General features: G+C 56.1%; 2 protein-coding genes across 3 annotated transcripts; both read right to left on the bottom strand.

Annotated features, from left to right (window-relative positions):
- Positions 1–322: 322 nt before the first annotated feature.
- Positions 323–8,311, bottom strand: C24H11orf52 (chromosome 24 C11orf52 homolog). Its single transcript, XM_062594534.1, has 4 exons — positions 8,073–8,311; positions 3,657–3,697; positions 2,822–2,868; positions 323–2,430 (listed from the first exon to the last, which is right to left on the bottom strand). Exons 1-4 carry the CDS (start codon positions 8,102–8,104, stop codon positions 2,194–2,196), a joined length of 357 nt encoding a protein of 118 aa, XP_062450518.1. The 5' UTR covers positions 8,105–8,311; the 3' UTR covers positions 323–2,193.
- A 3,238-nt stretch (positions 8,312–11,549) lies between these two features.
- On the bottom strand, positions 11,550–13,743 carry HSPB2 (heat shock protein family B (small) member 2). Of its 2 annotated transcripts, XM_062594554.1 has the most exons (3): positions 13,640–13,740; positions 13,454–13,539; positions 11,550–12,504 (listed from the first exon to the last, which is right to left on the bottom strand). In XM_062594554.1, the coding sequence occupies exons 1-3, from the start codon at positions 13,681–13,683 to the stop codon at positions 12,053–12,055; spliced, it is 582 nt and encodes a 193-aa protein (XP_062450538.1). In that variant the 5' UTR covers positions 13,684–13,740; the 3' UTR covers positions 11,550–12,052. The 2 variants fall into 2 exon arrangements, with proteins under 2 accessions (XP_062450538.1, XP_062450539.1); XM_062594555.1 differs by lacking the exon at positions 13,454–13,539 and having other exon boundaries at positions 13,590–13,743.
- Between the last annotated feature and the right edge of the window lie 42 nt (positions 13,744–13,785).

Raw genomic sequence — 13,785 nt, forward strand, 5'->3', positions numbered from 1 at the left:
TCGGTGAAGCCAAGCGCCGTGCCCAGCAAGCAAGCTCCTCCGAGCGCAGCCCCCTTCGCGTCTGCGCTCGCCGCCGAGCTGGCGCAGCCGTACGGACGCGCAGGTCTAGGCCGCTCCGGCGCCGGAGCCGGACGGCGGTGTCTGCGCAGCTCCTGTCCCCCACCCCGGAGCTTCGGCGGCGCCGAAGAGCCGTCGCCGTGCCACTGCGGTCACGGGCTGTTTCGCTTAAATTGTCCTTAAAAGTGACCGGCTGGATTCTGTACCTTCTAGAACACGTCCTGCCTGCTAAATTATAATCCATGTTTAATAACGCACATAAAAAAAGCATTATAATCCATGTTTAATAACGTGTTATAAATCTGTTTTTCTTTCCACGCTGGGGACCGGACCTCACAGGCGAGTCAGCGGGAGAAGGTGCCTGACGGCCGGCCGGGCACGAGCCAGACGTGGGGCTGGGCGCCCGGCTCCGCCGCCGGCTGCAGGACGGAGCTCTCACCTGCCTCCCCCCAAAAACACCTGCAGCTAAAGCCTGTGCCCGTCCAGTCCTGCTTGGTCCGAGGCGCAGGGCGTCACACTGGGCACGGAGCATGGGCAGGAATTTGGAGGAGCGGGAAGAGAAATCCTTGGCACTCGGGAGAACCAGCCCTTCCAAGAACATAATACTGTGTCTCTTATAGGTAACGGGCTTTAGCCTGCAAACCTTAACTGCGGCCTTACGATAGCCCCACTGAGGTCTGCCGGATAGCATGAGTGAAAAGAGAAGTTTAGGTAGAAAAATGCTGGGCTTGGTCCTCTGAACACTTCCATGCCCGCAAACAGTGCCTGGGCCAGCTTCGCTGCTCGTAACGAGCAGGAATTGCTTCACGGTGTTTACATTCAGCTCACTCATAATATGACGAATAATGTATGTTTATAAAATATATCAGGATTCCCATTTTTAAACACTGGTAATAAACAGGTCATTCCACATTATGCATTTAGCTATTCAGACCATCAGTTAGGAGGAGAATGTGCCAAGTATTGATAATTTGTGTCTGAAGATACTGCTGGGGAGCCCTGTTCAGCCGCCAGCGTAGCAAATTCTGTCCAGCGGCAGAAGCCTTTCGGAAGGTCGCTCTGCTGCATTACTAACACTATTTTAAAACCATAAAGAGATTCCCAAATGTATATCTGGGAGGTTAGCAGGAAAAAACACATGGCATGAGCTTATGTTCCAGGGCTTTATAACTAGGGCTGCTAATACAAAATAAGAAGAAAATGTTGGAGAAAAACTCCAAAGCCCTCACTAGAGTTGGCCAGGATTCACTGCCAGTGCCACAGACATGCAAACAGTTATTGTACTCTAAGGACTGGATAACTACCTCTAAATGTTGGCAATGGCTTTTAAATGTCTGCCTCAAAGGTAAATTGTGATTTTTTTCCTTGTTTCATTTCAAAACAGAGCCAAGAGCCCGCTCCTCACCACCACACATGCTAGGGGAAAGATGCAGGATGTGCAGCCCTTCAGCAAAAGCAATTGTTCTGTACCCCTCAGCCAGGTCTGCATTTCTGGTCTTGGTCCTAGAGTGCTGTGCATGGTCACAAAACACTATTTTTTCAGCAAAGAGAGTGCAGCTAGTGCTTGAGACCTGCAGTACACAGTGGCTGGTGTTGGAGGAAGACATTGTGGCAAACACCGTTAGAGGTTTCATGCCATTTCCTCGCAGTGTCATCCACATGTCATTTTCTATAGCATGTTGCAGAATTTTCTTAGCATTGACATAAAATCTCTTATCGCAGGATCTAATCCTGTTTGCTGTGTTCCCACGTCTGCCTGCAGAGCAGCACTCAGGAATACCTCAGCTGCAACAGAAACCTTCTCCCTGCAGCTCTGGGCAGCAGCTTCAGCCTTCATCAACCACAGAGCAGTTCTGCCCTCTCACAGAGCCCAGAGCAGATGGGTTGTGAACTTCAGAAGTGAGCCGGGTTTTCTGAAGAGGAGAGGTGTCTTTTGCCATCAGAACCAGATGGAAGTATTCCTCATGTGAGGATAAATATGTCTGTGTCCTCCAAAGCCAAATGCAGGCGGAAGACACAGCCTCTCTGCACCTTCTCAGGGAGACTTATCTGTCCATGAGCCCGGCTTGGGTCTACAGCATCTCTAAATCTGTGAAGTTCTTTTGCTGCTGAAGGAGGAGGGGGCCATCAAGCCTCTTAAACCAAGGTCCCATTCTTGCTGTCGTATTTCAGCCTGGGCCTGGGGAAGTTGAGGGTGGCATACTCTGTGGCATTCTGCATTTGCAAGTTCTTCACCTCCTCTGCGGAGCGCTCCCGGGCCTTGGAGAACACCTGGATGTCCGCATAATGAATGCTGTCATCCTGCTTCACACTCTTGGGCTTATTCACGGTGGCATAGACAGGAAACTCCGGGACATCTTCATACATTGGAGCCTTTAGGGAGAAAGAGCTCTAGATGGTCAGCTCCCGCGGCTGCAGCTGGCTTCCTCCACTCCTGGAGAGATGCCTTGCATGCTACCCCCAGCAGCATCCAGCTCCCCAATGGCTTAGGCTAACTGTGCTAGCAGCACCTTACTGCTCCAGCCAGGGGAAGAGGATGGGCCCACATCACCGTGCAGCAATGCACGTTCTTCCCACAACCATCCCAGCCTACACAGTGCAGCAATGCATGTTGTTCCCACAACATCCCAGCCTACACAGGATGACACATCCAGTCTCAAAATAAGCTGCCCCGTGTCCTCCCAACCTATCTAGCCTAGGAAGTGATGGTCAGCCCTGTCCTTGAGATGCCCTGTTAGCAAAACATCTCTAGGAAGCTGTTTACCTTCTTGCCATGCTGGTGCTGTTGGCTCTCATGTCTCACTCTAGTTCCTGAAAAAGAAACACCAGCGGATCTGGTTAACACAACTGTTTATTGTTCCATCTCTGAATGCAGAAATGCAGTGTCTGGCACATGGGCTCTCCCCACTGGAAACATATCAAATTTCTGGCCCATCTGACATCCTCACCCTAATCCTGTCTTTGCGGCTTGCCTCCGAGAAGAAAGCCTGGGCTTGTTTCTTTGGAAAAAAATAAGGTTTCCCAAGATGACAACATGCTGTGGACCGCAATGTTCTTGGCAGAACCAGGAGGATGTACACAGCACAGACAGCTTCCTTGTCAGGCCCTTGGAGAAGTCAGATCCAGTTTTAACTTTGTTATTTCCTTTGCTGTCTAGCAAACATGTTTTGCCAAGCTTGGTCCAAAGGCCACAGGGCACAAGTGGGCCACTTAGCGAAGGCACTTAGTGGCCGGGGAGCTGATGTCAGAGGGGTGTTTGTGGCTCTCGCCGGAGTATGACACAGCTTCTGCCTTGCTGGCACTTGAGCGTACTCACATGCTTTTTGGTGAGAGACTTGGGCATTTTAAAGAAAATGCTGAAGTCCTTTCCCTCCCCCTTGCCAGGCTCATGGCACATCACATCTGTTCTTTTAAGTTTTAAAGAAGCCTTGCCTCTTCCTCAGCCAAACTTCTCTTCGGGAAAGTTAGGTACAAAAAGGTTTGGGAGGGGACATCAGCCTGAGATCCAGCTCACGCTCCCCACTGACTGATGTCAGCTAACCAGAGGTTAAGCTACTCTCCCTGCTCTTGTTCCCTGAAGCAGCTTGGCAAATCCTTACCTTGCTTTTCCTTCTTTCTTTTAAAAGGTGAAGGGCACTTCCTGAAATCAGAGAGAGATGTTAGCCCTGAGCAGCCCCAGCCTCCACTCTGCAATCGCGTAACACGTGCACCCAAATACCCCGCACCAGGGTGTCCCCTCTGTGGACAGCTCCCTGGCTGGGATGAGACCACAACAACGCTGCAGCAGGGGACCAGGGAGCAGCTTGACCAGAGCCTATTCACTCTACTAGCTCTGTTTTTGGGGGTCTGGAAATGCCAGGGACCTCAGGGCACTTTGCAGCACTGCCTCAGCAGCTCTGTGGGCTCCCGTCCCGCTTGCTAGGTGGGGCACCTCATCAACCAGAGCCACTTTTGCAGGAAGACTGCAAAAGAGTCCAAAGGAAAGATCTGGGGATGTCTTTCTTGCTTCTGTCGTACCTCTACCCTACCCCACAGACATCCCCAAGCCTCCCTGCCTTTCAGCCCCGTCTGGCTGGCACACACAACAGAGTGAATGAGAGCAGATTTCACTGCAGTTTTTCAGCCACGTTTCCACAATCAGAGCGTGCTGTCTGTTGGCACAAAGTAATTCTCTTAAGGCCAGATGCTCTGACAGTCCTATACCCTTGGCCTTCTTGACCAAGGAGCAGCTGCGCACAGAGCTTGTGCTAGTTTAATTTTTCAGGTCATTTTTCCTCTTCTCAATTTTCCACCTGAACACAACCAAGCCAAACACAACCAAACCAAACAAGCTGCACACGTCATATAAGCCAAGCCAAACTCTACCCTCAGCTGTACCTGTGCAACGAGAGAGAGACAGGCCAAATACAGCTGTCTCAGCCACGCTACGAACAGGAGCCAAATTCATTCCTGCTGTGAAAACACAGACGGGAGTGGAGCCCCCACAGGCTGGTGCTGGCAGGGGGAGCACAGGGTGGCTGAGCAGAGACGTGTCACATTCTGGGCCAGATACTTGAAGCAAATGTTATCGTTCCAGCATGCTTGGAGGGCTGGAGGAGAGCAGGTGCCAGCCCTCGTACAGCTCCTCCTGTGCACGCACGATGTCCAGCGTTGGCCACTGGCCAGCTTGGAGGGTCGCACGCTGGGCTGAGTCTCTGCTGCAGCATGGGCAGTGGCTGAACAGGGGCAGCTAGCACTTTATAATGAGACAGGAGAGTCACCAGATGGTACCCAAGGAGCACGATATGTCCCACAGCATCTGCATTTGCCAGGCAACCCTGCCTCCGCTGGGAACGACGCAGTGCCTGCGGCAGAGCTTGGCCTCTGCCAGCTTTTAGAGGCAGTTTTGGTGGGGTGGTGGGAGAGCAGGGCTGAGTGTGTGGGATAATGGCTTTGGTGCTTGAAGAGCAAAACAAACAAAGAAAAAAAGCACGAATGAGAGCAAAGAACTTGGAGACCTTCAAAGCAGCCAGTAATGATTAACCAGCCTTGCTAGGCCTGGGAAGCACAGCAGTGGGAAGTCCAGGCTGGCTGCCTCTGGGCTGAATCATGGGCTGGCCCAGCACTAGTCCGTCACCCAAGGGCTGTGCGAGTAAAGGGTCTAAGCCTGCTCCTTGTGCCTCCACCGTGCACCACTTTGCGGAGACCCCTCGGCTCATCGGACAGCAGCTGGGGGCTGCCCCAGGGCCGGGGCCGGCGGAGGGCAGCAGGGCTCTGGCTTGGGGCGCTCCTCTCCCACCTCTGCCTGCTCCGCGAGGCTCCAGAGCACATTGCTTCTTTGCAGCATTCAGGGAGGTTTTGTAGTGTAATTAGAATAGCTTCGCTTTAAATACGATGAGCAGAGTCCCTGGCCTCTTTCCTGGGATGGTGGTTCCAGGATCAGCTTTCCAGGCTGCTTTCGCTTGTTTTGGTTGCCTTCCTTTGTAGAGAGGGAGTTAGCCGCCAGCCTGTAGGCTGGAGCTATTCTGAGGCTGTCTGCAGGCTAATCACAGCCAGGCAGGAGACAGCATCTCCCTGCCTCAGATCTGCGGTAATTAGAACAGATGTGGCAAGGGAAAGAAGAGCAGGGCAAACCTCTCCCTCCTTCTGCTCGAAAGCAGGTCAAACATGTTGCACCAGCTCGCAGCCTGCTAGAGGCACGCTGTGTTCTGAGCGACAGCAGACGCATCCCTGCTTCTGGAGCGCTTCCTCCCTTTCACCAGCTTCCTGATTTCTGCCCTATGCAAGTCTGCTTTCCAGCAGGTCCCAAATCTCAGCATCCATTGCTATCCATGCACCCAGCATAATCCAGCCGGGAGCACTTCCCGGAAGGAAAAAGCCTTCCTGCTGCAGGGCCCCATGCACAGACGTGCCCAGACCTGGGGACACGTTCCCTCATCAGTAACTTCCCTCTGTGAATAAATTTGCTTCCCTTTAAAGCTTTCAGGAACCTCCTTAGTCTCTCACCATCTGCTGTGTGTCCATTATGGCCCACATGTTGGTGGTGATGATGACAAGGCTCCTCCACCTAGGAGGAGTGGGTGCCTACCTCCCCTCAACCCTGTTGCAAGTCTTAGCTTTATTTAGAAAGCCCAGTTCTTTGCTGTCATAGCTGGAGTGCTGCAAAGACAGCAAATATCCAGAAATAAAGTAGTATCAATGCCTGGACTAAAATTAAGTACCTGAACTAAAACTAAGTACCATTTTTCCTCTCTGTCACCAGGGCAAAGCTATGAATCATCCAAACCTCTGCTGTGGAGCTTCCACATGCCATAGTCTGCTCTTAGTCATGGTCCTTTGCAGATGCTCACAAGCCCACATTACCAACGGCACCTTCCCGTTGGCTTCCTCCCTCCTCATCAGGAGCCCTTTCCAGCCGGCTGTGCAGCGCGCAGGCAGCCTGGGAGCCTCAGGCCTTCTTTGCCCTTGTGTTTTCCCATGCAAGGTGGGAATGATGCTCCTGGGGAGAGAGCTCTGCTTTCCCCTCCCTGCACAGCCTCTAAGGCGGGTGTTTGCACTTGAGTCCTGCTGGGCTGCTGGGGGCACTTGTTCTGCGTCTTCGGCCAGAGCTTTGCCGTCAGCGGGAGGAATCCGCTGCAGGGCAGCACTGGGAGGGTTGCGACACCCATAGCAGAAATACTGCTCTGGCTTCTTACTTCCCATGCAACCTCTGGGAAAAAATCAAGCAGGATGCAAGAGCCCCCGTCTTGTAGCCTAGGGAGAGCAGCATTTGACACTGCCCCAGGGGAGCAGGCAGGAGAGAGCCTGCTGCAGCACTGCTGCCGGAGGGGAGCGGAAAGCTGTGCTGCTGCCTGGCCCTGCCCAAGCGAGTCACCTTCAAATCCTGGTTGGTGCTTCCTTCCATGGGCAGAGGTGTTTGTGCATGGCCTGGCACTGCCTGGGCCTGGCACTGACGCTGCAACGTGCACTGAAATGGAGTCGCTTGTGCTCAGGAGTCCCTGGCTTTGCCAGCCATGCCATGCCATGCCATGCTGTGTCGTGCCCGGGGCCGGCAGCACAGCTCTCCTCACTGCATGGCCCTGAGGAGCAGGGCCGGGACATGCAGCTCCCTTCAAGGCAACCAGTCTGCGCCTCAGGAGTTCCCATTCCTGAATCCCAGACTCCCCTGCCCTCCAAAGGGGGGCTTGGGCCGGAGGGCCCAGGCGTCCTGACCCCCTCCTCTGTTCCAGCCACTAGATGATGCTGTACCCCTCCTAATTATTAAAAAGCAGTGATGGCTTTTTAATACTTCAGCAAATGTAGTGCTGGAGAGAGTGTCCTCTGTGCTCCAGCTGATATTTGTGACTCTACCCGTTGGTACCACTCTCAGAGCAGCAAATATTTCCACTTGGCATTGTATAATACTCTGCTGTGCCCTTTTTTCTGCAAGTTGGAGATCCAGGGCATCATGTGAGCCTGGAGGGATTAAACTGGCACCCTCCCTCTTAGGGGAAAAAAAACCAACAGCATCTGAAAAACGTGGCCACGGTTTCCCAGGCACAGATAAAACTCAGGCAGACATAGGCAGGGAGAGGGGCTGGGGATGCAGCAAGCAGGATGGGGAAGCTCACCCGAAGCCCTCGGTGCCAGCCCGCCCCAGGGACACCCTGGGGTACGTACCTGGCCGGAAAGCGCTGGGCGCACACAGAGGTTTCAGCTAAATCCTTCCTGGAACTGTGCTGTTCTCAGCTCCTGGCACGGCTGTGGGAGCACGAAGCTGCCGGTCCCGGCGGTGCCGCAGCCCGTCGGGGCTGGGAGACGGGGGCGGCGAAGCCCCCTTTCCCGTGCCGGCTTTGGCAGCCGGAGCCGCTCCGCCTGCCGCGGCACCTGCGCGCAGCCGCCCGCCCCGGGAGCGGGAGCGGGAGCGGGAGCGGGAGCGGGCAGCAGCCCTGCGAAACTCCGCGCCGGCAAGCGAAGCTTGCGAAGTCCCCCCAAACTTTCGCTTGGGCTGCGTGAGCCCTCGCGGCCGGCTCGTCGCCGGCCGACGCCGTACTCACCACGCTCGCCCGCAGCTGCACAGATTGCCCATGTCGCTCCCTCCTCCATGAAGCGGCAGTGTTTTCTGGACAGGGAGAGCTTGTATTTCCTGGTTCCCTGCTCGGCCCCTGGCTATTCTAAGGGAGTGTCTGGCAGTGTCGGATTTCTCCCCATCACCGCACCGAGCGGCCGCTCCGCTGGGCCCGAGCGTGCCATCTACCGGAGGGCTCGCCCGGGGGCTCCCCGGCCCCCAGGGCCTGCTCCCCGCCCGCCGAGGGCGAGGACGGGGCGAGGGAGCACCGAGCCCCCCCCCCGGCCTCGGCCCCCGCGCTGAAACGCAGCAGCCCAGGCTGCACGGCGACTCTCCCTCCGCCGTGCCCCGCTCCTGCCGGGCACCCGCGGATGCCAGCAGCGATGTGAAAGAGGACGGAGGAGAGATTTCAAATGTCCCTGAATGTGAGCAGAAACTCCAGGGGAGGCCCTGGGGGGGAAGGAGCTGTCAGTCCCCTTCACGCTCCAGTTGTTGCTGCATCGCTGGTGGGATGTCAGAAAAGTGTGTCGCCCGGGCTGGCAGCACCTGAGCACGGGAGCGAGTCTCCCAGGGAGGGAGGCCGTGCCCCGGCCCCGCGTGGCAGCCGGGTGGCCCCGCAGGTCCGCTCCCGGCTGAGCTGTAGCACCGCTGCAGCTGCACACGCAGAAGGCGCGTTACTGTGCATCCAGGGTTTTTGAAGTCCAGGTCTTTAACTAGAGCAGAAAGTACAGATGTGTGCTCTTGAGGCTCCCACGAGGGACCTAGCACCGTTAAGGACCTACACTACTGCCCCTAGGCTCAGCCCCTAGCCTGTCAGATGGGGACATTGATCTGTCTCTCACCTGCCTTTGGTACCTCTTGCCGAGAGCCCTTCGGGCAGCAGCTGTCAGCTCCCGGACTGCGCAGCCAGGCCCCGCGCTCCAGCAGCTGTAAGAGAGCTGACACCCAACCCTAAAAGATATCATGTTAACACGGCAGAAAGCGTGTGCTCCAGCGCTGAGATCCAGCAGTCTGCCCCCGCTCCGTGCAGCCCTCGCGGGATGTACTGGCAAGCAGGTAGGTTTTAATTCACCCTGCTGGCCAGCTGGTTTGAGCCGTATAGCACGCACAGCCCACGCAGGTCCCTCCGCTCCTCCAGCTCTGCCCATCCCAGGCTGCAGCTCCTGGGCTAACTCAGGGGACAGCTTAGCTCCTGCTCTCAGCTGGGCTCATGATATTATCTGCCTAAATGGAGAGTGAGGCTTGTGGCTGTCCTTGGATAGACCACAGGACACAGATACCCTCCAAGACTTGAATCAGCTGCACCTTGAGCTGCAGAGCCTGGTCTCACACTGACATGGCTCATTAGTGTGTGTCAGGGAGCTTGCCAGCACACCCGGCACCCTGAGCCCTGGAGGATTTAGGGTCTGGCTGGTGCAAGCAGATGGATTGAGCCTTGGACTCAACAAGTCCATGTTCTCCAGCTCCTGCAAAAATCAATTGGTCTTAGGAGTCTGTGTCCCCTCGGGAAGTCGTAGACTATGTGTCTCTGAGTCGGCCACAGACACTGTTGGTTTAGCGAGCCAGTCTCTGTTTTGATTTCAGGGATAACTTGGGCTTTGCTGCTTTGTGGAGAGAGAAAAAAAAAAGGCTGAGGGCCTGTTCCCATCAGCCCCTGACACAAATGCTGGAGCTGCTGGTTTGAGCTCCATCAGAGAAACAGAAAGGCATGGAAAACATTGGCAGAGCTGGAAAACATTTGGCTGCCATTCTGCATTCCCTCTTCAGTCTGTGTCTGCAGGGATAAAAGCAAGACTGGCTTCCAGCGCTCCCGCTTTGCAAAGCGATCACGTTATTTTGTGCAAAGCCTGCGAGGGTCCAGCGGCACAGCCCACTGCTGCACGCCAGCCAGTGCCAGCCCCCCCTCGCTGCATTGCCGTGCAGAGCAGCTGGTTTAATGTACCCAGAGACATTGTCTAGGTAACAAGCTGTGCAGCTGACACAGGACAAGCCTGCAAGAGCTCAGCAACAGAGAATGAACTCATAAGAAAGCAAAAACAGAGCTGAAAAAGCCAGAGGGAGAGCAGACCTGTGTAATGACTGTTAATTTGCATTGCAGAAGTAGCAAGGTACCTCACACACGGAGGAATGGGACCACAGAGTGAGCTGGCATTTCAAAAACCGAAGAGAGAGCTCCGAACTGATTTGGCCATTTTGGCCTTAGAATTGGCACCGTTTGCAGCCCTAGCCGAGGCCACGCAGCCGTTTGCAGCCCCCAGCGTCTTGGCGACCCACAGCCCTTGTGCTGCACAGCCGGAGCAGGTCCAGATGGCAGTGCATCCTCTAGCACATATGCGTGCGTGCAGGAGCAATGCCTGCTTTTACGAGCAGCCTCTTCAGGTTGTTGAAAGTCAATAGCCCAGTATTATCTCTGAGATTATTATTAATGACCTGGACAAAGCCTGTTGTACAGGTGGTTTTTATTTCGACAGTATCTTCTGAAATACTCACTGCAGCAGTGAGTGCGTCCTACTTTCTCGGGAAAGGCAACCCTCAGTGGCACGAACCAGAGTGGGACAGAGGCTTTGCCACCCTCCCTCTCCTCTCTCCTGGGGCTGGCAAGGCCCTCAGGGTTGCACTTAATTTCACTCCGATCCTCACTGCTGGCAGGGACCCCAAGGAGCAGAAAATAGCTGCACAGTGGTTTGCTCTGGTCTGGGTCCTGCTTGGCCTGGTGAGAGCGAAAGAGCAGCCTTATACTGTTGCTTGAGCAACCCAGGAGGCACGCTGTGTGGGGCAGGCTCCTGGGTGCAGTGTTTCTGGCCCTATTTATTCCCCGGGGCAGCGCTCAGGGCCAGCAGAGCCTCTCCCAGCAGGGTGAGGGCGATGCTCTCCCAAGCCCCAGCCGCTGGGGCCTGGGAGCCTGCTCTCTCCCCACGGGAGGGCTGCACTGAGGCATGCTAGGGACCCCCATATTTGGTTCGTGACACAGCGTTTTAGCTGCTTTAATTGGCACTGACGAGGACTGAGACAGGCACCGGCTGAGCCCTCGGGCCAGCCGGGGCAGCAGCTGCAGCCAACGGCCGCACATGCGATCCCTGGCTTGGTATCACAAGATCAGGGAGACATTCCTCGTGTGCCCTGAGCATCCCAGTGCCTGCAAAGCAGGCCGCATGCAGCCGCTCCACGGGGAGCGCCGGAATGCCAGCAAGGTGCCTGGACACACACGGTGAGCCTCCAAGAGCTCGTTGCCCTAAGCCTTTCCTCCTGGAGGTTCCTGCATGCCGGCGGCTCCCTGCAGAGGTGAGTGACCCTGGCTGTGCTGGAGCAAGGAGGGAGGGCGGCACAGGTCCCCTGGGCTGCCCGCTGAGTTCCCCTTGATGCCCTTTCCACTGCCAAGCTCAGCGCCACTCTGCTCACCAAGGTGCCGTCCATGCTCTCCACTGCAGAGTAGCGTGGCTAGGAGCAATATGAATCTGAGGCAAGGAAGAGATCAGAGTCAGATTTATTCCTCTTTTGTCCCAAGAGCTGTGGGCACATTTACAGATCAGCAGGCACTTTCCATCTGCAGCACTCTCTGCAGGGGTCAGCTGCCGGCTCAGAAGTGAGGTGCCACGATCCTCCCTTCCCTCTTCCCAGCACCCTGGAAAAGCAGCTCCTTCCAGGCTGGAGCTCAGCTGTTTAAGTCTGCTGCAACACAGCCTGGCTTTCTAGGCTAAGAGTGACCCTTGCAATCTGGGATGGCACCCTGCACAGTGCTCAGTGGGCACTTGACTTAGAAAATTTACATTACAGTTCCTCATACTAACACTTCAGACCCCCTCTTTTTTGAGTTCCAAGCCCCTTTTTCCAACCAGCAGCCTTCAGATGCAGGAGTCTGGCACGTGCACCTCTCCGGTCTCACATCCCCACTAAGCACTGATGGTGAGAAATAGGGGTCTGGCACCAGGACTTCCCCCCACCCCCTGCTCCAGCCCAGCTCCAGGGCCTTTAGGACTCTTCTTTCTCTTTCCCTTCTTTGGGCTGTTCTTCCTTCTCTTCCAGCTGCTTCTGGTGGGTTATCTTCACCTCATTGACTCTGGCCTTCACCTCCTTCCCCGTTCGGGGAGCCACAATGCTTAAGATGCCATCGTGGGACAAGGTGGCTCTCACCAGCAAGGGGTCAACATCCAGTGGGAGGATGTAGGTCCTGGTGAACTCTCGGGAGATGAAACCGTGACGGTCAGACTTCTGTGGGTGCTGCCCCATCACCTCCAGCAGGTTGTCCACAGTGCGGACAGTGAGCTCATCCGGCAAGAAGTGACAGACATCCAGGAACACCTGGAATTTGTGGTCATTGAGGCTGATCTCGGAGATGCCTCGATCCAGCTGCTTGTTGATCCGCGGCCTGATGTAGTAGCCATGATACAGTGCAGGGGCTAAAATCTCACAGGGGGACACACCTGAAAATGAGACCCAGTGAGGAGCACGGGGTTTCCAGGGGAAGGAGAGGGGGGAGAATGGCTGGCAGCAGAGCTGATGGGGACAGGAGGAGGCTGGGATGTGGCAAACAGATTCCTTGATTCTGCCGCTGCATCAGCTGCACAACAGACCGAGTGTCCAGCCGTTCCTGCCTTTGCGTCTCCAAAACACACACCTGGAGCCAGCCGCTGGCTGGCCACTGCCTCCCCCGGGCAGCCAAGGGCTGGCAGCCAGCCCTCGGGGGTCTGCTGGGTGGGCAAGGAGGTACTAGGAGGTGCCCTGGGCGCTCTGCGGAGCCAAGCCCAGGGCTGGGCACGGAAAACGCTGACAGTGAAGAAACTGGGCTGAGGAACTAAAGCCCTTTTGTGCGCCATTGTCTGGGGGGCTTTTCTTGGGGCTTTTTGCTTTTTCACGCTGCTGTGCAGGAGCTGAATGGTTCTGCTGCTGCCCACATTCCTTCCCCACTGCCAGCCGCTGCTGGGCTTTGTGCTCAACACCCCAGCTCAGCTTTTCTCCACTGCCCCCGGCTGCAAAACTCCTCCCTGCACTAGCACTTTCCCAAAGGACCTAATTTTCATCACTGCCCCTGGCACCGCTGCTGCTCTGCCCGGCGGCTGCTCACAGCAGCTGCGGCGAGGAGGTGGGCAGGTGGGGAGCCCCTCGCAGCCGGCCCGCCTTAGTGAAGGCGCGCGTGGAGGCAGGCCCTGTACAGGCTTGTGACCACTCTGCTGGGGTTAGCGTGGGGCACGAGGCACACAGGCTGCCGGGTGACGGCAGCTGGACGTGCAGATGGGTCGCAGAGGAGCGTTTTGCTCTGTGTTTGCACCATGCGCATGTGAACGCCAGAAAGGTGAGGGTGTGTGTGGGGGAACAAGGCAGGGATAGAGCGAAGCAAACCAGGTGCTCTCGGGTTACGGCCCCAGACCTGACCTGGGTTCCTACAGTCAGCAGCTCCCTCCCAGCCTCGCTGGCCTGCTCTGGAGGTGAACCCTTCCGGAGGGATGCTGCTGGCTCTCCTGCGTCAGAGGACAGAGAGGTGTCAGAGGGACCCCGGCTTCCACCTTACCTTCCCCGAAGTTCTGGTCGTAGATCTTGCTGGGGCTGGCAAACTCGTACTCCGAACTCATGGGGTAGGCGTGGGGGACGGTCCGTGCAGCCATGGTGCGTCTGGAACGAGGACTTTCCTAGCACTCGCTGCCTCTGAGAGTGAAGGCTGCAGATTGCAAGGCTTTAACGGGGTGAATTCCGCAGGGAGGAGTGTG

This window comes from Rhea pennata, chromosome 24, assembly GCF_028389875.1.
Source record: "Rhea pennata isolate bPtePen1 chromosome 24, bPtePen1.pri, whole genome shotgun sequence".
Classification (NCBI taxonomy): domain Eukaryota; kingdom Metazoa; phylum Chordata; class Aves; order Rheiformes; family Rheidae; genus Rhea; species Rhea pennata.